The sequence below is a fragment of the Arachis hypogaea genome, chromosome 14 (assembly GCF_003086295.3).
Source record: "Arachis hypogaea cultivar Tifrunner chromosome 14, arahy.Tifrunner.gnm2.J5K5, whole genome shotgun sequence".
Lineage (NCBI taxonomy): Eukaryota > Viridiplantae > Streptophyta > Magnoliopsida > Fabales > Fabaceae > Arachis > Arachis hypogaea.
The window spans coordinates 4305815-4329860 of NC_092049.1; the positions used below are offsets into that span (position 1 = coordinate 4305815).

A 24046-nucleotide genomic window follows, 5' to 3' on the forward strand; every position below is an offset into this window, starting at 1 on the left:
GGAAATTTGAAAAGGCTAAAAACAAGGACCAGCTGGTGGAGGCAACATGGCTCAGGAAGGTTTTGCCGTCGCTATCTTTACTTATTTATTTTAGGCTCCACAATTGGCGATGAAATCTATGATTTTTTCTTAAATTCTTTTTGAGGGTAGTATTATATATATATATATATATATATATATATATATATATATATATATATATATTTTCAACTAATTGATCATGGTGCTGAATTGAAGTAGACTTTTGACTTAAATGAGTAAGCAAAAGGCTACAACAACTGTATAACAATTTTTTGTGTCAACAAAATTTATTCTGATCCACTTAATAATTTCCACAAAATACTAGGTGAAATTAATAATTCTTATTTATATATACTTTATATAAATAATTAACTTAGCTACTGATTTTTATATGCATATAATGTAGTTGCAGTTTCAATTATGATAAATTGGGTTGCTCTGTTTCTTTCATTAAGTTGAAGGGAAGTAACATCCATTGTTACTCCTCGCACCAATATCGTGTGTATTGAGTATTCGGTGGCAACATAAATTACTACCCAAAACTTAAAATTGTATAATAATTCACAATCTAAAACATTCTTGAAATTTTTATTGGAGTTTAATTTTGATGTACTGATATTATAATATATTTATACAGTTGTATAATTATATTTATTTTTTAATATAACTATTTATGCAGTTAATATAAAAAATAGTTATTTTTGTTGATGTGATATTACATTATTCGATATACGTATAAAACTACTTTAATACATTAAAATTAAATTCTTTCTACTAATGTTTGCTCTATTCAAGTGTGAATTTGACTTTTTTAAATATCGAATTTTTTTAAAAGAATAAAATATTATTTTTATAATTTATTTTATAAATAAGATTAAAAAAACGTAAAAAATAAAATATTTTAAAATAAAAAATTTTATTTTATTTTTTTTAAATAAAAATTTAAAAATTAGAGGATTTAAATTCATCAAGTATAGTGTCACGTTAGCATCATTCTTGGTGACTTTTGTGACAGCTATAATAAATAATGCAATGTAATACTCTTATTTCTTATGTTCCTATTAAGTCCACACATCCTTAGCCATTGTCGATCAGTATTTATAGCATCATTTAAAGTTACAGTTTGGATAAATTCCACTTTTGGCCATGAAGGGACCGACACTATAAATTATCAATAAAGTAATATTAAATTCATGTGTTCCATATTATATTTTTTATTTTTATCTTTATTCTTATATTTTTTTTTCTTTTCTTTTGAGCATGATATTCCCATTTTATGCAACAAATTATTCAAGTGTCATTGCAACTAACACATTGAGTGCCTAACCATTTGTACCACATAACATAGGATTCAATATTCATGATGGTGGAGTGGCGTATATAGTATGAAATTTCGGTAGAGAAGTTCATTTTCTTGTCTCATATATTTAGTGCCATTAATTGAAGAAGTGAAATTGTTTTCAATTTATTGTCACCAGACATATACAAATTGCCAATGGGCATAAGTACGTAGCAATTTCTATATCATATGATACATGGATTATAATCTCATTCTTGCAACCCTAATTGTTGGAATATGAAATTGGCTTTGTATTGTTGATTCACATCGAATTTTTAGGATCTAAATCGCAGCCCAATTCTGCTAAACCAAGTTTATAATATTGTAGAAAGCTCCCTGTCCAAAAAAAAAAAAATCCCATGTAGAAAGCTTATAAAATAAATTAGTGGGACAATCTTTTATTAATAATATTTACTTAACATATTAAAATTTGGTTTTTTCCCTAACTAATAAAAGTGAAGTGTTAATTTTTCATAAATTTTTTTTCTCTCCTAAATAAAAATACTATTCTCTCTTCTAAATTTATTTTAGAAAAATATCCTTATTATAATTATATTACAATTAATATTTAATGAATAATGCATGATTATAATAATTTAAGAAAATATCTTTATTATAATTATATAAAATCAAAGGAGAGTGTTGAATTATTTTTTAGTAGGTTTAAATTATTTATTGTTTATTGGAAAATTTTGTACGTTAGAATTTTTTAATAATTTGCTGTTCATTTTGAGCTGATTTTAATATGTCATTATTCAACGGTATAACAACATATAAAAATTTATTGGTGGGTCTAAGTATTACTAAGTTATTTATGGCCACACTGAGTATATATATTTAATTTATTGAAAAAAGTATATTACTAAAATCGATTAATAATTATTTTAAAATTAATACACTTAACACTGGATTAAGAAAAAACAAACATTACATAATATGTTACCTTTTTATTATCAAATTATTATAATTTAAATTAATCTTAAACAATGCATAACTCGAGTCACCCGACCCAATTCGATGAAGATATATATTCCAAAATTATTGTTTTATATTTAAGAAGTATAAGACTTTAGACTAATACAAAATATTTTGTATTAATTATATGTGACTTACATATTTGATATTATTAGTATTTATTCATGATTATGGTTTAATTTTAGAATGTGGTTAATATTTATTATATTTTTTTAAGTGAATTTCATGGTATGAAATAATTGTTAGAAATTTGGAGTTTCTCCCATACTAGCATTTAAGAAGATAATAGATTTTATTTTGAACTTGTATTTTCTAATTAATATTGTGTAATATTAATTATTAATTAATCTATTTATTTTTAATAAAAATAATTGTAAAACTAAGAAAGAGACATAAAGATGTATAGAATTATGATTAAAAGTCTTATTTTTATCCGATTTTTACCTAATTTTTATCTGATATAATTATGACTCGGATATATATAGATTTCATTAGGTTTAAGATTAGGGGTGAGCACGGGTTGGTTTGGTTTGGGTTTATGGTAAAATTAAAACCGAACCGATTAAAATGTAATTGGTTCGGATTTGCATTTTTTTATACATGTACCCGAACCAAACCAAATGATTAAGAACGGATTGGTTCAGTTCGGGTAATTGGATACCCGATGACTTTGAAATTCATAAAAAAAAAAAAAAACCAAATTTTTATCTTAAAAATTCAACAAGTACAATAAACATGTAACATCAATAGAAATAATCCAAACATGTTAAACACCAAATACATTAAAAACTAAATTCATTAAAATCCAAACATATTAATAATGAATAATCATCAGTGACAGATCCAGAAAATTTTAGTAGTGGGGGCAAAATTTATATAACATGATAATGATTTTTATAATAAAAATAATATGTGTATATAAAAAATTAAATATTAAATTATTTATTAACTACTATATATCTATGTATAAATACATGTATTGTTTAACTTATTTTTAAGGTGTATTTTATATTTTAATATATATTTTATACAGATAATTATTTTTTATGTACATATATCATAATTATTGTTATGATTATATTTTGTTATTGTAAAATATAATTAGCCTTCAAAATATCTAATATACAAATTAAAACACTAAAATAGTAATTTAAATAATAATATATAATTAAAATTCTATTCTTTTAGGTTTATATTTTTAAAAAATTAAGTAATTTTTCTCTTTCCATATATATTATTAAACAATTATTTAAAAATTTACTTCCCAATACAATTAAAAGCCGACTCTTATTGATATTCATAGTTAAAAAAGTTCTTTCAATTAACCTAGTTGCTACGCAAAAATTAAAGCTAATTTGAAAAGAAGATAAATAACATTCTTTTGAGTTGATTTTTAAAAAAGAATACTAATTTCGTTTAAATTTGAGAATTGATCATTATAACGAATATCTAATATAAAATTTTTAAATTGACGATTAAGTACCAAAAATTGAGTAAAAATTTATTGTGGGGTCAAATTTAATAATCTAATGGGGGCAAATAAATATTATTATCATATATTACTTAAAAAAATTCCAGATTGTAGTGGGGCGCTTGCCCCCACACCACTGCACTTAGATCCGTCCCTGATAATCATTGTCTAATAGAAAAGCCATATATATATATATATATATATATATATATATATATATATATATATATATATATATATATGATCGGATTCGCGGGTTGGTTCGGGTTCTCGCACCCTAAAAATCGAAACCCGAATCCATCACTAACAAAAGCCATCGATTTGGTTCGGGTTGGACCCGATTACCCGTTGATTTCAGAACCAATTTAGTTGGTTCGAATTCGGACGAATAATCGAGTACCCGCTACCCGTGCTCACCCCTATTTAAAATCGAATCAGAATCTAAAAAATAGACCTAATATATATTTAAGATCAAATTTAAATTAGGATTAATCCGATTTCAGCTAACTCAATTGATTCCTAATTGAAGTTGGTCAGATTATCTTAACCATTTTGAACTGAAATATCCGGGCTTTTTTGTCAGTGTGGGCCTGACACAAAAAATGGTGTAATTGTGGGTGGCGAGTGTTATTGGTTGTTTCCGGATCGGGTCTGCGGGTGGGTGCGTGGTTGGTGGCGCTGCAACTGAACAAGTAAGGGAGAGTGGCCTAAAACCCTTTTGTTAGTTGCCGCTTGCGCTGAAAACGAAAAACCCTACTCGTGTTGCCGCTTCTCAATCATGTCTCCGACGAAGCAAAACGAAGAGGATCCTCATGTTTCTGACTCCGATACCGACTCCACTTACGAGGTATCCTCTCTATCCTCTACTCCTCTCGGTGCCACTTCTCAATTAACATCGTTCACATACATTATTCTTTCTCGGTTTTAGGACTCTTCTGCTGCCGACGACGACGATGGCGACTCCTTTGGTTCTCCTTCTGAATCTGAATCGGAGCCCGCAGCTGGGGATGACAGTGAACCAGATGAACACGGTGAAAGTGACAGCTCTGGACTCCATCAGGAAGAGAGCGATTCCTCTGAGGACGAGGTCCGCACCAAAATTCAATAACCGTTTCTTCCACCTTCATTCTCAAGATTCTCACATGCATTCCTCCTTTGACAGGTGGCTCCCAGAAATACCGTAGGGGATGTCCCTCTCCACTGGTATGATGACGAACCTCATATTGGATACGATATCAAGGGGAAGAAGATCAAGAAGAAAGATAAACTGGACAAATTGGGCTCCTTCCTCGCCAATGTTGATGACTCTAAGAATTGGTCTCTCTTCTTTTCCATTTTTTTTGTTATTGCATTCACTTGATACACTGCACACAAACTGGATTCCAATTTTTCAATTTCTTTCATTCAGCTCGTTTTGAACTTTTCATGGCTATAGTGTTTAAAGTTTTACTGTTGTTGTCTTGGGCTGCAATGTTGAGCTCTTTACGGATGCTTTAGGAGGGAATAACCTTCCTAGTATATTTGTGTAAAATGTTAAATTTTAATGTTAATGTTATGCTATCTCATTTCTAGAGAATAAGATGTTTGATTTTACTACATTTTTAAACATTTAAGGCGGAAAGTCTATGATGAATACAATGACGAGGAAGTGGAGCTAACGAAAGATGAGGTCAAACTCGTCCGTAGACTTCTCAAGAATCGGGCACCACATGCTGACTTCAATCCATATCCGGTCAGATACTTTCAATTCCGGTTTTATCTTTTGCTTAAGGCTGTCAACTGTGAATAAGACTTCAATCGCAATTTGTTTCTTCAATTGGTCTCTCTTTGCTAATGTACAGGACTATGTTGACTGGTTTAAATGGGATGGTGCCAAACATCCATTGTCTAATGCACCTGAGCCAAAAAGAAGGTTTATACCTTCAAAGTGGGAAGCTAAAAAGGTAACTATTCCTTAATTTGTGCTTTAAGCATAATGTGAAAGGAGTGAACTGCTGTGGAGTTGAGATATTAGAGGAGAGACAAAGAAACTTTATTTGTTTCTATTACCACTCACGCGCTTCATGATTATACAGGTTGTGCAGTATGTTAGAGCAATTCGCAAGGGATTAATTACCTTTGACAAACCAAAGGAGGAAGATGGCCCATATCTCTTGTGGGAAGATGATTCTGGTTTGACAGAAAAATCAAATCATTTGGCATACATTCCTGCACCAAAGCAAAAACTTCCCGGTATTATAATTGAGCAATGCCCCATGTTTGAAGTTAAAATATTCACTGATAGAGGATATTGGTTTTTCTTTGAGATATCTTGTGTGATATATAATCTTGTTTTTCTTCTTAGGCAATGAGGAGTCGTATAATCCTCCTCTAGAATACATTCCAACCCAGGAAGAGATCAATTCTTATCAGTTGATGTATGAAGAAGATCGTCCTAAGTTTATTCCAAAAAGGTATCGTGTTCTCATGGCCAGCTTCTTTGCTATTTCCCTCTTTTCTTCAGTTAAACTAAATAACTAATTAAATATCACTTTGTTCAGGTTTACATCTATGAGAAGCATCCCTGCCTATGAGAATGCCATGAAGGATTGCTTTGAACGTTGCTTGGATTTGTACTTGTGTCCTCGAGTTCGGAAGAAACGTGTGAGTGAAATATAAAAGTTGAAGAATTTTTTTGGTTAAGAAATTTTATTTTTTATTTTTATATTATTTTCAATTTACTTTTTATTTTGGAATTACATTTGTGTATATATATTGATTAATTTGTATATAGGATGGGCACATGTAATTTATTTGTTGTTTTTCCCCCCTATTCTAGCTCAATATTGATCCCGAGTCCTTAAAGCCAAAGCTTCCAAGTCGAAAGGAGCTCAAACCTTATCCCACATCATGCTATATTGAGTATAAAGGCCATGAAGATGCAGTCACATCAATTTCTGTTGAACCTTCTGGGCAGTGGATTGCATCAGGTATGGATGTTGATGACATAAATTTTGGTCTCAATTATCAAGGTGTCGTTCCTGACTTTCTGTTGTCTGAACAGGTTCAAGTGACGGAACTGTCCGTATCTGGGAGGTTGAAACTGGCAGATGTCTTAGACGATGGGACGTTGGTGAAGCTGTTAATTGTGTTGCTTGGAATCCTCAGCCTGATGTTCATATTTTAGCTGTCTCCTTGTAGGTCCAGTTTTCCAATATGTTAAGTTTTCCTCTATAATCGATATATGCCTTGATTGTGTAAATAAATCACTAACCAATATCCTTTTAGGGGGCAAGATGTACTTATCTTGAACACTCACTTGGGGGATGACGAAGAACAGAAAAAGATTAAGGAGCTTCTCTCGGTTGACACATCTACACCATCAGATGATTCTGGTCAGTTTTATGCTCTGTGGTTATATTCTAAACACTTATTCAAAACCCAAAAGAATGATCTAAGAGATTCCATACATTGCATCATACTTCCATATCAAAAAATGAAAAAAAAAATTCCACATACCAAATGAAAAAGGGGCCTACACAGAAAAATGCTAAATAAAACAGAATCTCTCTGGAAATAAAGGTTTTGATTTTTGACAATGCTTATGAGAGGCTTAGGGCCTCAAAGTGGACTAGGGCCCCAAAATAAGCATTTAGTCTTAGAAACGACAAAGTCAGTCTGATTTTATTGCTAACATTCTTTAATATTGGGAGAATATAGACTTAATGTGTACAAAATGCTTTCATTTCTGATGTTGCAACCTGATTTGTGTTTTTTTTTTTTCCTGATCATGTTGTGTGTTTGTAGGCAACTCAGCAACTAGTGTAAGATGGCTTCAAGATGATAAACACGGGGGTATAAAATTAAAATTTTTTAAGGTATTTCCATATTCATCTGCATATCCATTTTGTCTGAAGTTTTTTATTATAGTTGTATAAACTATAGTTTATGTGTTCATGCAGACTGTTACTGCTGTAGAATGGCACCGGAAAGGTGACTACTTTTCGACAGTGATGCCAGCAGATATCCTTTTTGAATGCTGCCTAAGCTGAAAGTGATACTTTCCTTATTTGTCATCCTTTTATTATTTTACAAGGATGAATACATGTGCCAAAGTGATGATTTGATTTTCACTTTGTCATGCTCAGTTTCTGTATTTTCCTGTTGTATGTCTGTCTGACTTTTCAGCTAATGATCATGAATAGAACTAGCTAGGCTTGGTAATAATTAGTCATGTAGTTCCACCTATTTAGTGTTTTATTTGCTGGCATTTATGACTGTGTTTTATGTGATTATCTGATTGATGGATCTTATGTAAAACTAACTGTATTATGCTGGTTCTTGTTCAATAAAGTGTTAGATAATTAGCATATCTTAGATTCTTTATTGGATTAAAAGTAACTTGGAATTGAATATTTAAATCAGGCTTGGCTGCTTTTTTTATTCCTTGACTTGTTTTTTACGTGAATCAAGAGCAGTTCTGATACACCACTTATCGAAGAAGCTTACACAAAAACTTCCATTCAAGTTACACGGACTTGCTGTTAGATCAACTTTCCATCCATCTCGTTCCATTTTCTTTATTTGTACAAAGCAGAGTGTTCGTGTGTATGATTTATTGAAGAGAAAGTTCATAAAGAAGCTAGATACTGGGCTCCGTGAAGCCTCATCTATTGCGGTTCATCCTGGAGGTATGATTATTTATTTATTTATTTATTTATTGATAACAAAAGAGAGAATTTCATTAGTTTATAGAAGAAACAGTACACAGGAGTCGAGGAAAGGATATCCTAAGCCATTAAAAAATAATAAAAAAGAGAACCATAGAAATAAGTAAACTGTAGCTTCCCAATCTCATCATGTCTAAGAGGGAAAGTCCTCTGAAAAGTTATTAATCTGCTTTGCACCAGATAGACAGGTGTGATTATTGTTGTTATGCAGATGTTGCATAATCAGTTAGTTTTTCATAAAAATGAAATTATTTTATCATAATTATTTGTTTGTACGCTCTGTTTATAGGTGATAATTTAATTGTTGGGAGCAAAGAAGGGAAGCTGTGTTGGTTTGACATGGACCTTTCATCTAAACCTTATAAAACTCTCAAGTAAGTTTTGTTATTATTGTTATTATTATTATTATTATTATTATTATTATTTGGAGGCAGCTCTGAACTTGTGCTGTGATAGAGTAGTTATCTTCTTCCTGATGCCTTTATATTATACAGTATATGCTATACAGCTACCTGAATGCATGCAAGAATTGCTTTAATGTAAAGGGCAATATGAAAGTGCTTAAGGAATATACCTATGAGAAATTCTATAGTGGGCGGCATAAAACTGAACTATATTATCTCTGTTTATCGGTATTTTTTGGTCATGGATGTGCCATATTGGTGTTGATCTTATATTATGGTAAAAATTCGTAATATTGAAAATCTGAGTTTGGTGTCAACTTCTGCTTCGGTTTCTTGTCAATATATGTTGGAAAATAATGTGATATGCTAAAATCTCCCACCGTTGTTTTTCTTTTTCTCAACAATCATGGGGATTTGTTACACTTTAAGACCCATTACATAGGACAAAAGTCCATTAATTGCAAAGATTAAACGGAGTAGAGAATACAGAAGTCAGTATGCTTTGCTTGTTGATTCTTGGAGAAAGTTTTCATTTCCTTAATGAGCTATGTTATGTTATTTCTTGGCAACAGCTTGGTTTAGAAATTTCACATTTCTGTACTTTAGTTCAATGACAGTCTTTTTTAAATAATTTGGTAACATTGCAGGTGTCACCCAAAAGATATCAACAACGTGGTCTACCACCGTTCATACCCCTTGTTTGCTTCATGTTCAGATGACTGCAATGCATATGTGTTTCATGGAATGGTTTATTCCGATCTCAATCAAAATCCTCTTATTGTTCCGCTGGAAATTCTGCGAGGGCATACAAGTTCAGATGGGAGAGGTGAGACCTGCAGTATTTACGATTTATATATAGCCCCTTTTTTACTTTTCATTTATCTGTTTCATTCTACATGTCTTTTCTGGGTGATGCATTTGAATATATGCCAACATTTATAAAGACATTTTTGTATCTTAGTTGGAGTTGTCTGCATTTCAGGTATATTAGACTGTAAATTTCACCCAAGACAGCCCTGGTTATTTACAGCGGGTGCTGATAAACTCATTAAGCTTTACTGTCACTAAGGATAATCTTCTGCTAAACACACATTCATCTGGGAATGGAGAGAAACTGATTGATATAACATGTAATTGTATCACTAAATTGTTCTTCCATTTGTTAAACAGAAAAGCACCTGGCGAGCGAGTTTCTTCTAATTTTATGTGTTGTGTGGGAACTTCTTGTAATGGTGCATAAATTTTGTATTCTACATTTATCTTCAAATCTCTAGTTGAACACCATCATTGGAATTTATATTCTCAAAAAACTCTCAAAATTATTATTAAAGGAATACAATGGACGTTGTCTGGAGAGTTAAAAGTTATAACCAGATGGGGAAAAAAAATGCGCCTACATCTAACCCTTAAGAATTGTTGCCATAATATATAAATATATAATTTGTTGTTTGTATAATTTCTTATGTTTATATTAGTCGTGCGTACAAATTAAATTATGCTATTATTGAGATTGACGTTGAAAACAAATTGTGAACGCAGAATGTTTCTTCCTAATAATTAAATAGATGAACAGTTTAGCCACTAAGCCAAGTAAGCTCAAGAACAATATGAAGTCTCAAAGAAGAACAAATTTAAATAGCACAAGAATCTTATTTGAGTTAATTTGATGTTTTTTTAAACTTATTTTGCAATATATGCACTTTTACAGTATGCTAAGTCTGCTAATCATTTTATATGAGCATTGTAATATAAAAGGATTTTACACCTTTGTATATAATTTAGCAAGCCCTCTTTAAACATAGGCTATGAGTTATCCAGAAAAAGAAAAAGTGAAGAATCACCTAAACCAATTAGGAGTAGAAAATCCAAAGTAACTTTATCAAAGTATAAATTAACAACTATACTTCATGTATATGAACCAACCACGAGTTATCTAAATAGAATACAACGACGGTATAAAAAAATTTGTGTCAACAAAAATTATTTTGATCCACTTAATATTTTTCACAAAATATTAGGTGTATACTAAAAATTAGGGATCAAAATTTTCTAAAGTGAGAAAGTTGATAAAGTGATAAAATGAAGAGTTAATCACTCTTAAATTAAGATAGTAGGACATACATTTCATAAAAATTATAAAATTAATGGTGATTAACCTTTTATTTTACCATTTTACTAACTTTCTCATTTTAAAAGACTCAAATTAAAAAAAAATTAATTCTTAAATGGAGTTCAGATCCGCGACGGATTAGTTCTTGACCTGTCGGGTTGGGGGATACCATGGAAAATCAAAAAAAAAAAAAATTAGTTACTAAATTAATAATCTTGTATATATATATAATATATATAAGTACGATTTTGGTTCCTAACGTAGAGGCCGAAAATTTATTTTGTCTCCGGCTTTTTTTCCGCTATAAAATGGTTCCGAAGGTTTCAGCGATGAGGGACTATTTTGTAGTGAAAAAAAGTCGAAAACAAAATAAATTTTCGGTCTCTACGATAGGACGATTTTGTGTATGCGTTTGCATGTATTTGTAATTTCAGTTATGATAATTCGTATTCGTGCTCTACAAATATATAGGTAATTGGGTTGCTCTATTTCTTTCATTAAATAGTTTAATTTTTTTTTATTTTGTTTCATTTATGTTATTATCGCTTTAGTATTACTCATTTTTAATAAAAGAGACTTCAATATTAGTATATTGTATTGGTGATTGGTGTACAGTGAAGTCGCATTATTGCCGAGAATTGCAAGTAGAGTCGCCACACACACACCCGCTCACACAAGAGACAGACAGAATAGACGAAATCTAAATCTGCGCGGACAAGGATGAATCTAAGCCTTCAACTTCACCTTCAATGCACGCCACTTCATATTTTGGTCAAGTCCACCACCGCCACCGCCACCGCCACCTCCACCCGCAGCTGGAGCTGCTACGCCTCGCTGTCAATTCCGCAACCCTCAAACGTCAACGTCCTAAATGGAAGCTCTCCTCTCTCCTCTGAGCGCAAGGAGATCCGTCTCGGCTTGCCTAGCAAGGGTCGCATGTCCAACGACACTCTCGAACTCCTCAAGGTATATCATATTCCAAACCAATTTCACTTACTTATAATGTATTCATTAAATTCAGCTTCTTTGGCACTAGGACTGAGAGTTTTGGTAGTTTGTATATGTTATTTGCTAATGCTAGAAATTCCATGTCTATCTTTTGTTAATTTATGACTGATTTTCTCTTTTTTTTTTTTTTTTTTTTTTTTTTTTGGTGTGTGAAGAATTGTCAATTGTCAGTGAAGCAGGTTAATCCTAGGCAATATGTTGCTGAAATTCCTCAGGTTTGTTGTTTTCTTTCTCCTATCGTTTTTCCACTATGGCATTGTTTGAGCTTCATAACTCTATCTTACTCTAAGAATAGGTTACTCAAGTTATGACTAGTTTCTTACTTAACATTGCTTATGCTTTTGATGGGGCTGTCTTCCATGCTTCACTATATGTGTTTTGGTCTCATGCTAATTGATTTAAAGCTATTTGGCTGTAATATATATGTAATCTTCTTTTTCGGAGGAATAAATCAAGAATGTAATTAATGCCTGTTTATGAGGATGTTGTAGCATATGCAGATGGCCAGAATTGTTTTGTTTCCCACTAATGCTGTTAAATTATCATTGATCAGTTTTCTTACTTTGCAGCTGTCCAACTTAGAAGTTTGGTTTCAAAGGCCAAAAGACATTGTAAGAAAATTGTTATCTGGAGATCTTGACCTGGGCATTGTCGGTCTTGATACACTCAGTGAATATGGCCAGGTGAGTATGTGTGAACTTTTCCATCATATGCCTTTTCTGTTTCTGAATATAAGCAAAGGTTCTCTTATGGTTAATGTTGCCATTTGCATCAAATAGTTTCTTCTGTTTCTCATCTCATGAAGTATTAAAACTTGATTTTATTTTTTCTATTACGAGGCCAAGATAGCAATTTTCAAGCATGCTTTTATTTTTTTTTTTTAATTTTCTAGATGAGAATGTGTTTTCCCCTAAAGCTTGATTCTAGTTTCGGATTAATGTCCCATGGTATACAGGAGTGCCAAAGGTTTTATTTTATGTGTTTTCTGTCCTCAGGGAAATGAAGATCTTATCATTGTCCATGAGGCGTTGGAGTATGGTGATTGCCGCTTATCTCTTGCGGTGAGAAAAAATAACATTTTTCCAAACCTGCTAGATTCTGCTTGTCTTTCCTTTTTGAAATTTTAATTGTCTTGGGTATTCTCTCTCATTCCAGATTCCCCAATATGGAATATTTGAGAATATCAATTCCCTAGAGGAGCTATCAAAGATGCCTCAATGGACCGAAGACAAGCCTCTGCGAGTTGCTACTGGGTTCAACTATGTACGTGTTTCGATTGACAGTTCTAATCTTATGCTATCGTTTACATTTAGAAAGGGAAATCTAATTTGAACTTTTGTCTTACTGTTCAGCTGGGTCCCAAATTCATGAGGGAGAATGGACTTACGCATGTGACTTTTTCAACTGCAGACGGAGCTCTGGAGGCAGCACCTGCGGTGAGAACAGTATTTGTTTTATACGAAGTTTTTTGTTTATGCTTTCTTATTATCAACCATAAAATGGACTGTGCTGCATTATAACTTAACAGTTTTTCATACTCATTGGGGTTTGTGATGTCTCAGTTGTTGATATATATTATATCTTCATTCTGCATCTTAATACATGGTTGAGGTGAAGTAATTAATTGCTTGGCCATATGAAACCTTTACCCTTTTATTCATTTGTTTGTAATTTTGGTCAATTGTTTCTGGAATGAAGTAATCAACTGTTGTTGCGTCCGTCTTAATGATGCTGCTGCCATATGCTGGACATGATATTTATCTGGTTGATTTGTTTGCCTTTGCTTCATTTAGATGGGAATTGCTGATGCCATCTTAGACCTAGTGAGTAGTGGGACCACGCTGAGAGAAAATAATTTGAAGGAAATTGAAGGTGGAACTGTGTTGGAAAGCCAGGTTAGCAATCATTAACTTTTATTTTTTGCCTTGACTATCATGATCTATTAGTTTCAATTTAACACTAGGAAGTTCCAGCCTCCAGATGACTGCTTCTGCATTTGCCTTGATAAATTATCTCTCAATCTGACAATTTAATTTTCACCAGGCTGTTCTTGTTGCAAGCAGAAAATCAATGATCCAACGGACAGGAGTACTAGAAACGACACATGAGATACTAGAAAGATTAGAGGCACATCTGAGGGCCATTGGGCAGTTTACGGTGCATAGAATTCATTATTTCCATCGCTCAAAATCTAGTGTTTGATGCCATTTTCATCGTATTTGCTAATTTTGGACTTGGCAGGTCACTGCAAACATGAGGGGTAGCAGTGCAGAGGAAGTAGCCGAGAGAGTATTGAGTCAACCATCATTATCTGGGTTGCAGGTGCGATTCGGAATGAGCACCTTACCTTCATTTTTCATTTTTTTCGCTGGTGGTGGCTTTCCTTACAGCATTTGCTTTTTGCGTTAGCAAAGTTTGTTATATACTATCTACTGACTACTGTGATCATGAGCAGTATCATTATTTTTTCACTACAATTTGTTCTCAATTTTAAGAGGAACATGTGATTATCTTCTGCAGGGACCCACTATAAGTCCTGTTTTTTGCAAACGGGATGGGAAGGTTACAGCAGACTACTATGCCATAGTGATATGTGTACCTAAGAAGGCACTATACAAGTCTATACAGCAGCTGAGAGCGGTGAGTTTCTAAATTATATTCAAAGCATCTGTTTTTGATTTCATATGAAGCCTTGTTATTCTGAATGACACGAGTCCAAATAACCCAATTATATTTGGTTTGGGATAAAATGTTAGTCTACATGATTTATTACTGCCACTAGCAGTAGCTAGCATTACTACATGGACTTGGCTATGATTCTCATACTCATTTTTATGTTGATTACATTCATTTAATGCAGATTGGTGGCAGTGGCGTTCTTATATCACCCTTGACCTACATTTTTGATGAGGAAACTCCAAGATGGCGTCAGCTACTTTCTAAACTTGGACTGTAGCGATTTATGATCAATGGATGAAACGTTTTTCATATACTATGGACGTAGAAGCGCATCGACTTTGATGAAAGCTGCAAAGTACACCAACGTTCAGAATTAGAAACTAAAAATGCATTTCTTGATCTTCATTTATAGCAACTTCTGGATTGATATTGGTTGGAAGTTTTGTAGCGAGCAAGCCTGTATTTTTTCCTTTTTGTCTCTTTAGCACTTGTTAATAATATGGATAAAGAAGCGAGTTCGTTTTCTTGGTAGCCTTTGTTTTTCGTTTACTTCTTTAGTTGGAAAAGTGGAGTTGAAGTTGAAGGTTCAATTGCTATGGAATGTAGCTTTGGTTTTAACTTTCTATTATATTTTACTGTAGCGGCAACGAATTAATTGACCTTTTCTCTCTTGCCACCTTACATGTATTGAGATGTGATAAAATTTTATGTTAGACTTTCACATGCCATAACGAAACCATGTATAGATTCAAAGACTCATCGTATTGTGTCCAACTGTCAATAAATTCAAATGGACAGAGTTTAACGTGGTAATCACAAGCTTAACACCATTCTTCTCGTTTTTCCGAGTTTAGAACCAGCTATGATAAACACATGCTGAGTTACACCAAAAAAAAAAATTGACAAATCACCTCAAGTCTTGAACTAATTAAGAGTAGAGAATACAAAAATTAATAACATGTACATAAAAATATATATAAATATATGCAAATAGATGATACGCTGGTGTCTGATTTCTGGTGTGTACGTAGTATTTTAGTGCGCATGTAAAACAACTACTAATGATGAGACTAGTGATGAGAAACAGGAAAAGAAAAAAGGAAGCTGACAAAGTCATAACCAAAGCAAGGCTTCTTTCAGGATATGAAATCATTTGAATACTGAATTTACACGATAACAGTTCCATCCTGTAGCTACGTATATACTATACATATACATCACTTCACAGGTAACACTTATTGTTGCTGACGAAAAATTACAAGAATCCAATGCCGATGATAGTTGTGTTTAGCGGCCAAATCATGATAAAAGCTGAACTGCTGCAATAGAAGGTATCTTTTCTCGCAACTTTTGCGTAACAGCAACACGTACAGTCATGACACCAGCAGCTGGACCTGTGATTCTCACTTTTACAATTGGCTCTTCAATTCCTACCAATTCAAGAGATCCATCTGCTGCCCCAACCAGGTATGGCCTTATTTCCTCTAGAACCTAAACCGCATATCAAATATGAAATACTTAGAACCTTTCATTTGAGAATGTTACTGGACAATCAATATTAACATACTATCAAATATAAACAAGTAAAAGAAACATAAGCATCTTTTCATCTTCATAGTTAATACACATACTCAAGTTGAGAGATATCATCCCATTCCCACCAAGTAGACAGTACATGGTTTGATTTTTGCAAATGATCTCCGAAATTTGACAATTGCAATAAACTTATATAAAGTAGTGTTTATCATCCACTAATGTTCTTTGTGTTTTTCTTCTTGGAATTGCAGACGCTATGATATTTCCGAAAACGTCCTGGAAAGTGAAGAAACTTGAACAATATCTTGTTCAGTTTCATTCATTAGTCTTTGTCCAATAAGGGTACTAATATACTACATATGCCTTCCTTTTCTATATCCATCATGTGTCGTTCCCTTTCTCAAAGTTCTTTTTTATGCGTGCAGAAGTGCAAAATTAGTCTATTTGGTTTGTCAATAAGCAACTGCAAAAAAATTAATATTCTATGCCAGAATATCGATATCACAATGTTAAACAGAACTAACCTTTTCTATATTTTCTTCATTGAGCTCAAGACCAGTTTCTTCATCAGCAATGGGTTCCACTGCAAATATCTCCGGTATCTTTTCCATCAATCTACGCTCAATGCCCATTTTCATTGTCATAACAGAACTTGGACAGGAGCCACACGCTCCCTGTAGCTTCAACCTCACAACATTGCCATCAATCTCATGCAAAGCCACATTTCCCCCATCTGCGATGAGATACGGTCGAATTTCATCCAATACGCTTTCTACATTTTCTGCGGTTAACGGCAACTCGACAGCTGGATTTGGAGTGGCAACGGCCCTCAAAACTAAACACAAGCATAATAATGAAGACAACTTTTATTCCTAGTTAAGGAAGGAAATATGTACAACCAAATTCAATCAAAACTAAAGGAAATCTATACAGGCAAAGCACCAATCAAAACCTAATGATTCAATTATTAAGCTTATGCCGTTTTATAGCAAATTTTAATTAATCAAGAATTCCAACTACTGAACTTGAATTCCATGAAAATCTCACAAAAAGAAGTTCAAAACTAGAATCTATTAATAAATAAATAAATTGACTAACCATGGCGCCGTGATGTATGGGGCAAACGAATCCGAAGAGAAGAACACAAAGTGCGGCGTGCAAGGTTACCTCTCCTCCCGAAGAAGCTTGTGCGCTGCCACTGCCAACCCTATTATTATTATTCATATTTCAGATTGAAGAATTATCATCATCATTATAACTATATATCGGAAATTATAAGAACGCCAAAAAAAAAAAGAAAACCTTTTGGGAGGTGGAGGAGGAAGGAGGCTCGAGGCCTCTGCAACGAGATTGAGTATTGAGCACCACAGCTTGCATCGGTGCCTCTTGTTTTCTTCCCAAAGAACAAAACAAGTCTAATCAGGGTTCTTCGAGATTGGTCTAAATAGGGTTTTTGTTGGTTATGGTTGGTTTTGCCTTTGCAAACGATTTTGATTTTGATTTTGATTTTGATTTCTTTCTTGCGTTTTCTCTGTTGTTTCTTTCAACAGCAGCCAATTGAATCAGTTCCGTTTCTTCTTCGCCGTTCTGTTCCCTTCGCTCGCTTTGGGCCTTTTGGCTTCTTTCTTTAGTCAATGGGCCTTTCTCCAAGCCCAATATTCAACACAAAATATTATCAAAACTAAAAGTAGATAAATATTGCTACTTCTATACACAGTCACTTACTTTTATTTACTCAATCTGTTTTATCTTTAATTTAAATAATTATGAGCATTTAAACCTTTATATGAGCATCACTTAATGAGAAAAACTTTGTTATTCTAAAATTAGGGCACATAATTGAATAACATGTTCATTAATTTTATGAAAAGTAAATAGTCAAATTAATTTTTAAAAAATCATTCATTTTTTAAATTGGCCTCTAAAATTTTTTTTAATTAAATTCGTAATTTAAATATTTTAAATTAATCATGTTATTAATTCTTCTGTCATTTTATTTGTTGATGGTGTCAAATTTATTAATATGACACATTAAGTGACATTCTAATATACATCTAGAAATTTTAATTGACTATTAACATGATTAGTTTATAAAATTAGATCTAATTTCATAATTTTATTATGTTAATAGTCAATTAAGACTCTTAAGTGTGTGTTGGAGTATTATTTAATGTGTGATATTAGCAAATTTTGACTTCATCAATAAAATAACGAAAAAATTAATATGATTAATTTAAAATCTTTAAAAATCAAATTTGATTAAAAAAATCTTTCATAGATCAATTTAAAAAGTAATGATTTTTCAAAAACTAATTTGCCACCAAAATTTTTTATTACAACAAAACGCAATAAGAAAATGGCAACAACGAAGGAGGAGGCACATTATAATGAACATTACATTTTCAGCACGAAACCAATTTTCCATAAAACTCAGTCTCTTCCAATCTTTCTGAACATCACTCAAGTCTCAATCGCATTCTTTGCGAAAATTACTGCTGCAAACAAATCAGAAGAAGATTTCGTAAGCAACAACTAGAAACAAACGAAAACAACAGCAAAGAGTACAAAAGGTATAAAAAATTACTGTTCATTCAAAATCTTGCAATGTGGCGGTTCGACTAATTTCATTTCAGTTTTACTGGTTTGATTTGCGATTTACTCATTTTTAAAAGAAAGATAAAAACTAGGAAGAAACTTGAATGTTTACGAGCATGACATATCCCATAACAAGAGAAGAAAGAGACAAAGTTGCAAAAGAAAATACAAAGTAGTACAGATTTTACATTTGTCCAACCCCAAAGAAACAAAGAAATGAAACAAACATGAATATACATTATTGATGATTAAAAAGGAGAAGCATAAAGAGGATTGGTAGAAGAAGACTTTCTCTTGAAAAATAAAAGATCCCCTACAAGGGGAATAATAGGCTTCTGCTTCATACTCTTGTTCCTTTTGCCACCTCCTCCGAATAGAAGATGATCATTCTCTCCAAGGCTCAGTATATGAGCCAATGTTTTTGAATCCTCCTTCTTCTTTCTTATTATATCCACTACTTCCTTTCCATCTTCATCACCTCCTTTTTCCTCAATCTCAAACCTCACCGTCTTTGTAGCCGCCGCAGCCTTCCTGGCTGCTGCGGCCTCCGCTTGCGCCAACTTGGACATGTTCTTGTGGAGCTCTGCATTCAGCGTCGCCAACGCCACCTCCGTCTCACTCCCTCTTTCCTTGAGCAGCTTCAACTCCGCCTTTGTCTTTTCAAGCTCTGCCTCCAGCTTCTTCAATGTATCAAGAACAACGCCGTTGTCTTCCTCTACTTCTTTCGATTTCATGATAGGACTCTGTGGTAGTTGCTGAACAGGAGAAGATGCAGGGTCTGGGAATGGCTTTGGAGAGTAAATGTTCATGTCACCGACGAGAAGGCGCTCGCCGAAGATGGCGACGGCTTCTTTGACGGAGGTGAAGGGACGAGTGGTGTCGATGGTGGAGCTGAAATCATTATTATGCGTAGGCGTAGAGATGGCGGGTTCCATTGTTGTTGTTTGAAGGAGAAAAGAGAGGGGGTTATAGAGGAATACATTAATATTATTGGGGGTTAGGTCAGTAGTTTTGATTTGATTTCTTTGCTTCCACTTCAATCTTAATTTGATGTAGTTAGCTTAGCTTACCATAGTAATATACGAATGAAGAGAAAGAATCGAGGTTGAGTTTTGAAGGTTACTTAATAAGACACACAGATTGTTTTGGTGTATGTGCATCTTGATTGATTGATGAACATCACCACCAAACTAACCGTTAAGTTATTACAAAGGTAGTTATCTATCCTAGCTTGTATAATTTTTCATCCGTCTTCCTTTATTTATTAAATCATTTATTTTCTCAGAAAGAAATTGAAGAAAATCTTATGGTGAGTGAGTGGCTTAGAATGTATCTCTGCCTCTGCTGGTAATATTTCATACGTGTATAGGAACAACATTAATAGGAGTGGAAGCAATGCGATCTGATTCACAATTTCGGATTTGGGTCTCTAAAGTTTGAATTTTCCGTTAGAAAATAAAGTTTGATCTCTCACTATTAATTTCATAGGTGAGACTAAAAATAAATATAAAAGAAAAATTATTTAAGAGTAGAACATCACACTTTATTCTTTAAAGTAAAATTTAAACTTTAGAGAATTCAACTTCTACAATTTCACTTATCAATCTTCTTTTCATATCATATCTTACAAAAACCTGATTAGTATTTAGCAGTGGTTGGAGATTAAGGATTTGTTTGACTTCATTTAAAAAAAAAAAATTTTTTAGTTATTTTTTAAATTTTTTCTATCAATTTAATGATATTTAAACAAATAATAAATAGTATAAATAAAATTTGAAATTCAAATTATTAATATATTAAAAAATATATAAAATTAATTTTTAATTAACTGAAATATTTAAAATTTAAAATTTAAAGATATATTTGATATAATCCGGAGAAGATTGGATTTTTTAGTATAAAAATTGAAAGTAATTTTGAAAAAATAATTGTGTTCATCCTTGGGCGTCGGGTAAGGCATTAACCCGGATCCGGATTTGAGAGACGAAGCATCAGTCTTTGTAAGTTGTGATTGTAGGTCTCTCTATCTTTTGTTTCTGCTGCGATTTACTTCCTCCGTCGTCGTCTCAACATCACCATCGATGGGAAATCGAAGCCAACGGTGTCGCCGGTTGCTGTACTTGTTGACGCTCTTATGCATCTTTCTCTCTCTCTCTCTGGTTGCTGTTGGCGGCGATTCCCACTTCGAGGGATTCGAAGCTGAAGACGACGAATTCGAAGACGCTTCTATCGATCCCACCACTCTCCGCTCTCCACCTTCCCAACCTCTCACAACTGACCTCACTCCTCCTACCCCTGCCGATCCCCAACCCGATCCAAAACCCGCACCCTCCGATCTCCCGAAACCCCCGCCCACCACCTTCGATTTCTGGGACGAGGACGAATTCGAAGGCCTCCCCATCGAACACCCCTCTCCCGACCAGGACCTTCCCGCCGATCCCGTATCCTCCGATCACAATGCTTCCCTCTCCGATCCAACTTCCCCTCCCACCCAACCCGACGCCAAGCGTCCTCGCTCCTTCACCGTGGAGATCGTATGCATCTCTTTCCTCATCGTGTTCGCCATCAACTACTTCACCGGAAAGCGCGAGAACGAGAACATAGCCCTCTCTTGGGCCGCACAGTTCGCCGCCAAGGACTCCATCTTCGAGAAGAATTTCAGCCTCCTCGGCATCGGCGATGGCGGCGACGACTCTCCACTCCTCCTGAAAGAAGGACAAACCACCTTCAAGTTTTACGCCAGCGGCCGCAGGTACTGCCAGGGCCTTCTGGCCACACTGGAGCTCAAGAGCCGCCACGATCTCATCGCCAGAATCTACAACATGGTGGTTCCTACCAGGGACGAGATCAGCTTCGAGGTTTACATGAACGACGACGCCATGGATCACGTGGTCTTCGCCATGGCCAAGAAGAAGGCTGCCAAGGCCATGCACAAGGATGTCAAGGACTTGCAGAGGTTCGCCGGTTTCGTCTCCGCCCCAAATGGCCGCAAGTGGATTACTGACGATTTGGCTGTGATTTCTGAGTCCAAGGAAGTTGCTGGCGAGTTGATCACCGATGCTGTCATTGATCAGGTTTCATCTTTTGATTTCTTTATCTAGCTTTTCATGTTTGATTCGATTAGTGGTAAGAATTTCAATTCTAATGAGCATTGATCTGCATTCGGAGACTCCCTTTAGGGTTGCTCTTTAGCTATATATTGTATCCTATGATTCTAATTCAAGGTGTGCTAATACATATAGGGATACCCTGTAACCCAAGGATAAATGGAATGCAAGTTTGACTTTTAAGGCTTGTAATTTGTTCATTTATTAGCTAGAGGAATATACTTGTAATCTATTGTAGTACTACTGCTGCTGCTGCTGCTTCTACTAATAACAAGATAATAATATGGGAAAATTTTCAAGTGTGCCGTCATACTGGTGTTTCAGTGATTTTTAACCGTTGATCTTAATTATAAAAAATCACTGATACACCGGTATGACGGTACACTTGAAAATCTTCTAATAATATGTCTAGTTATTTTCAGAGGAATATTATGTATGATGCATTCATGCTTGTCTCTCATTACATCCTCCTTCTAAATGCGGCTGGTTTTTAAAGTTTTAGTATATAAGTTTTCTAATTTGCTAATTTAGTACTTCATTCTATTTAGGATCATGTAATTGTTTAATTTTTTCCATGTGAAATGTGTGTCTTGGTATCATCTACCCTATTCTTACTGCTTCAAATGAATGCAATGCTGCAGGTGTTTGGTGAAAAAGCTTTTGAGAAATATGGGAAAAGTTTAATATCCTTGCATTTCTCCGACCAACACCCTGGCAGACACAGGAAGGTACTGATGTTCAAGTTTGCGCTTCCGTCTGCTAAAAATATGGCTGATATGACTCGACTGGTGGCTCTTGTTCCGTATTACATTGACTTGATCGGAAGATATAAATTAAGTCCTCAGGTGGGTTTATCAATATATGCATGCTTGGATTGAAAATTTTATATACTATTTGTCTTTGGTCTCTGATTGAATCGTGTGCATTATTTAGGCTCGGTCCAAGACGGAGACGGCCCGACAAAAGGCTGCTCAAGAGGCTCAAAAAGAACTCCGAAATGCTCAGCAAGAGGCCATGCAGAGAAGAAAAGCAGAGAGGAAAAAGATGATGGAGGAGGCTGAGGCAAAGCTCAGTGCGGAGGCTATTCGAAAGAAGGAGGCGAAAGAGCGCGCCCGCCAAATGAAAAAGGCAATGCCAAGGATGAAAATGGCTCGCGGTGCCTAATTATTTAACGTTATTGTGTTTGATGATGACTCACGAGTAGAGTTGAAGACCATCCCCACCCCACCTTGTAGTTGGGTCTCCTGCCTTTTGTAGAACTAGGGCAGTGTACTTTTGTTAGTCGGCATTTCTTCTAAAGAAGCTAAGCTAGATAGGCGTGGCCACCTTATGGCGGATATGCAATGTACCAAATTGTCGATTTTAGAAACATTTGCCTATAAGCTCCTAGTTACAACTTCAAGCAACCTTTTTCTGGCTTTTGGACAAGGTTGTATCCTCATTTTCTTTTTCTGACAGCGTGCCCAAAATCCATATTGTGACAACGCCTAAATGGACTTCCTTATTTGCTTTTCGTTGTTTTGTTTATTTTTTATTTTTCTAATTTGAGAGAAAAGAAGAAAAAGAAAGAACATTCTTTCAGTTGCTAATCCACTGTTAACCCTTATTGATCCATACTCAATGTAGTAGTTTCTTAGAAGAATACGATGCTATTTAAACTTTTTTTTAATGGTATTTTTTAATTTGATAAGTTAAAGATTAATTTATCGAGCATTAAAATTTTTATTTGAGAATTTGCAGTTAAACATAAATTGTTGTATATTTTTTTTTTTGGTATTGTCATAAATTGTTGTATATATAAGACATGATTTGAACTCTTTGATATTTCGAATCCATATTGTAGCTCCCTTGATCAAATTGTGGGCTTAAACGTGCAATAGGCCTAAAACGATGCAGAAACGCAAAAGGTTTGTAATATAACTTAAATGTGGGCCAACTATACTTTTGATTAGCTATAAATGAAATAATGAAAATAAACTAAAGAGGACATGTCAAAAAATGAAGAGAAAAAAAGGGATTTTTTTAGTTATAAATAAAATGAAAGTTAAGTACGATTTTGGTTTCTAAGTAGAAGTAAAACATTTATTTTATC

At 33.9% G+C, this 24046-nt stretch overlaps 5 protein-coding genes across 6 annotated transcripts; 3 read left to right on the top strand and 2 right to left on the bottom strand.

The window, feature by feature from the left end:
- Window positions 1-4374: 4374 nt before the first annotated feature.
- Window positions 4375-10375, top strand: LOC112741049 (ribosome biogenesis protein BOP1 homolog). Its single transcript, XM_025789864.3, has 17 exons — window positions 4375-4653; window positions 4735-4893; window positions 4969-5123; window positions 5421-5538; window positions 5648-5749; window positions 5882-6038; window positions 6151-6259; window positions 6347-6449; window positions 6625-6775; window positions 6850-6982; window positions 7074-7180; window positions 7593-7663; window positions 7748-7808; window positions 8249-8476; window positions 8805-8889; window positions 9567-9745; window positions 9902-10375. Exons 1-17 carry the CDS (start codon window positions 4585-4587, stop codon window positions 9985-9987), a joined length of 2073 nt encoding a protein of 690 aa, XP_025645649.1. The 5' UTR covers window positions 4375-4584; the 3' UTR covers window positions 9988-10375.
- A 1150-nt stretch (window positions 10376-11525) lies between these two features.
- Window positions 11526-15247, top strand: LOC112741050 (ATP phosphoribosyltransferase 2, chloroplastic). Its single transcript, XM_025789865.3, has 11 exons — window positions 11526-11995; window positions 12193-12252; window positions 12607-12720; window positions 13033-13098; window positions 13193-13300; window positions 13390-13473; window positions 13831-13932; window positions 14081-14194; window positions 14279-14359; window positions 14558-14677; window positions 14898-15247. Exons 1-11 carry the CDS (start codon window positions 11750-11752, stop codon window positions 14991-14993), a joined length of 1191 nt encoding a protein of 396 aa, XP_025645650.1. The 5' UTR covers window positions 11526-11749; the 3' UTR covers window positions 14994-15247.
- Window positions 15248-15832: 585 nt separating this feature from the next.
- LOC112741051 (nifU-like protein 2, chloroplastic) lies at window positions 15833-17935 on the bottom strand. Of its 2 annotated transcripts, none has more exons than XM_025789866.3 (4): window positions 17555-17935; window positions 17351-17459; window positions 16777-17087; window positions 15833-16207 (listed from the first exon to the last, which is right to left on the bottom strand). In XM_025789866.3, the coding sequence occupies exons 1-4, from the start codon at window positions 17627-17629 to the stop codon at window positions 16016-16018; spliced, it is 687 nt and encodes a 228-aa protein (XP_025645651.1). In that variant the 5' UTR covers window positions 17630-17935; the 3' UTR covers window positions 15833-16015. The 2 variants fall into 2 exon arrangements, with proteins under 2 accessions (XP_025645651.1, XP_025645652.1); XM_025789867.3 differs by having other exon boundaries at window positions 17351-17450; window positions 17555-17840.
- A 1008-nt stretch (window positions 17936-18943) lies between these two features.
- On the bottom strand, window positions 18944-19782 carry LOC112741053 (uncharacterized). Its single transcript, XM_025789869.3, has one exon. The coding sequence runs from the start codon at window positions 19780-19782 to the stop codon at window positions 19096-19098; it is 687 nt and encodes a 228-aa protein (XP_025645654.1). The 3' UTR covers window positions 18944-19095.
- Window positions 19783-20137: 355 nt separating this feature from the next.
- On the top strand, window positions 20138-23467 carry LOC112741052 (uncharacterized protein At5g49945). Its single transcript, XM_025789868.2, has 3 exons — window positions 20138-21921; window positions 22596-22799; window positions 22888-23467. Exons 1-3 carry the CDS (start codon window positions 20929-20931, stop codon window positions 23116-23118), a joined length of 1428 nt encoding a protein of 475 aa, XP_025645653.1. The 5' UTR covers window positions 20138-20928; the 3' UTR covers window positions 23119-23467.
- Window positions 23468-24046: the final 579 nt, after the last annotated feature.

Excerpts from the sequence above, each read along its gene's own strand:
- LOC112741049 (XM_025789864.3), top strand. The coding sequence starts at position 4,585 with ATGTCTCCGACGAAGCAAAACGAAGAGGATCCTCATGTTTCTGACTCC. Across the intron at positions 5,124-5,420 it reads GTTGATGACTCTAAGAATTG|GCGGAAAGTCTATGATGAAT; the intron begins GTCTCTCTTCTT and ends TAAACATTTAAG. Across the intron at positions 6,450-6,624 it reads CTCGAGTTCGGAAGAAACGT|CTCAATATTGATCCCGAGTC; the intron begins GTGAGTGAAATA and ends CCCCTATTCTAG.
- LOC112741050 (XM_025789865.3), top strand. The coding sequence starts at position 11,750 with ATGAATCTAAGCCTTCAACTTCACCTTCAATGCACGCCACTTCATATT. Across the intron at positions 13,301-13,389 it reads TTGCTACTGGGTTCAACTAT|CTGGGTCCCAAATTCATGAG; the intron begins GTACGTGTTTCG and ends CTTACTGTTCAG. Across the intron at positions 13,933-14,080 it reads GAACTGTGTTGGAAAGCCAG|GCTGTTCTTGTTGCAAGCAG; the intron begins GTTAGCAATCAT and ends AATTTTCACCAG.
- LOC112741051 (XM_025789866.3), bottom strand. The coding sequence starts at position 17,629 with ATGCAAGCTGTGGTGCTCAATACTCAATCTCGTTGCAGAGGCCTCGAG. Across the intron at positions 17,460-17,554 it reads CCTCCTCCACCTCCCAAAAG|GGTTGGCAGTGGCAGCGCAC; the intron begins GTTTTCTTTTTT and ends TAATAATAATAG. Across the intron at positions 17,088-17,350 it reads CCATACATCACGGCGCCATG|TTTTGAGGGCCGTTGCCACT; the intron begins GTTAGTCAATTT and ends GCTTGTGTTTAG.
- LOC112741053 (XM_025789869.3), bottom strand. The coding sequence starts at position 19,782 with ATGGAACCCGCCATCTCTACGCCTACGCATAATAATGATTTCAGCTCC.
- LOC112741052 (XM_025789868.2), top strand. The coding sequence starts at position 20,929 with ATGGGAAATCGAAGCCAACGGTGTCGCCGGTTGCTGTACTTGTTGACG. Across the intron at positions 21,922-22,595 it reads CCGATGCTGTCATTGATCAG|GTGTTTGGTGAAAAAGCTTT; the intron begins GTTTCATCTTTT and ends GCAATGCTGCAG. Across the intron at positions 22,800-22,887 it reads GATATAAATTAAGTCCTCAG|GCTCGGTCCAAGACGGAGAC; the intron begins GTGGGTTTATCA and ends TGCATTATTTAG.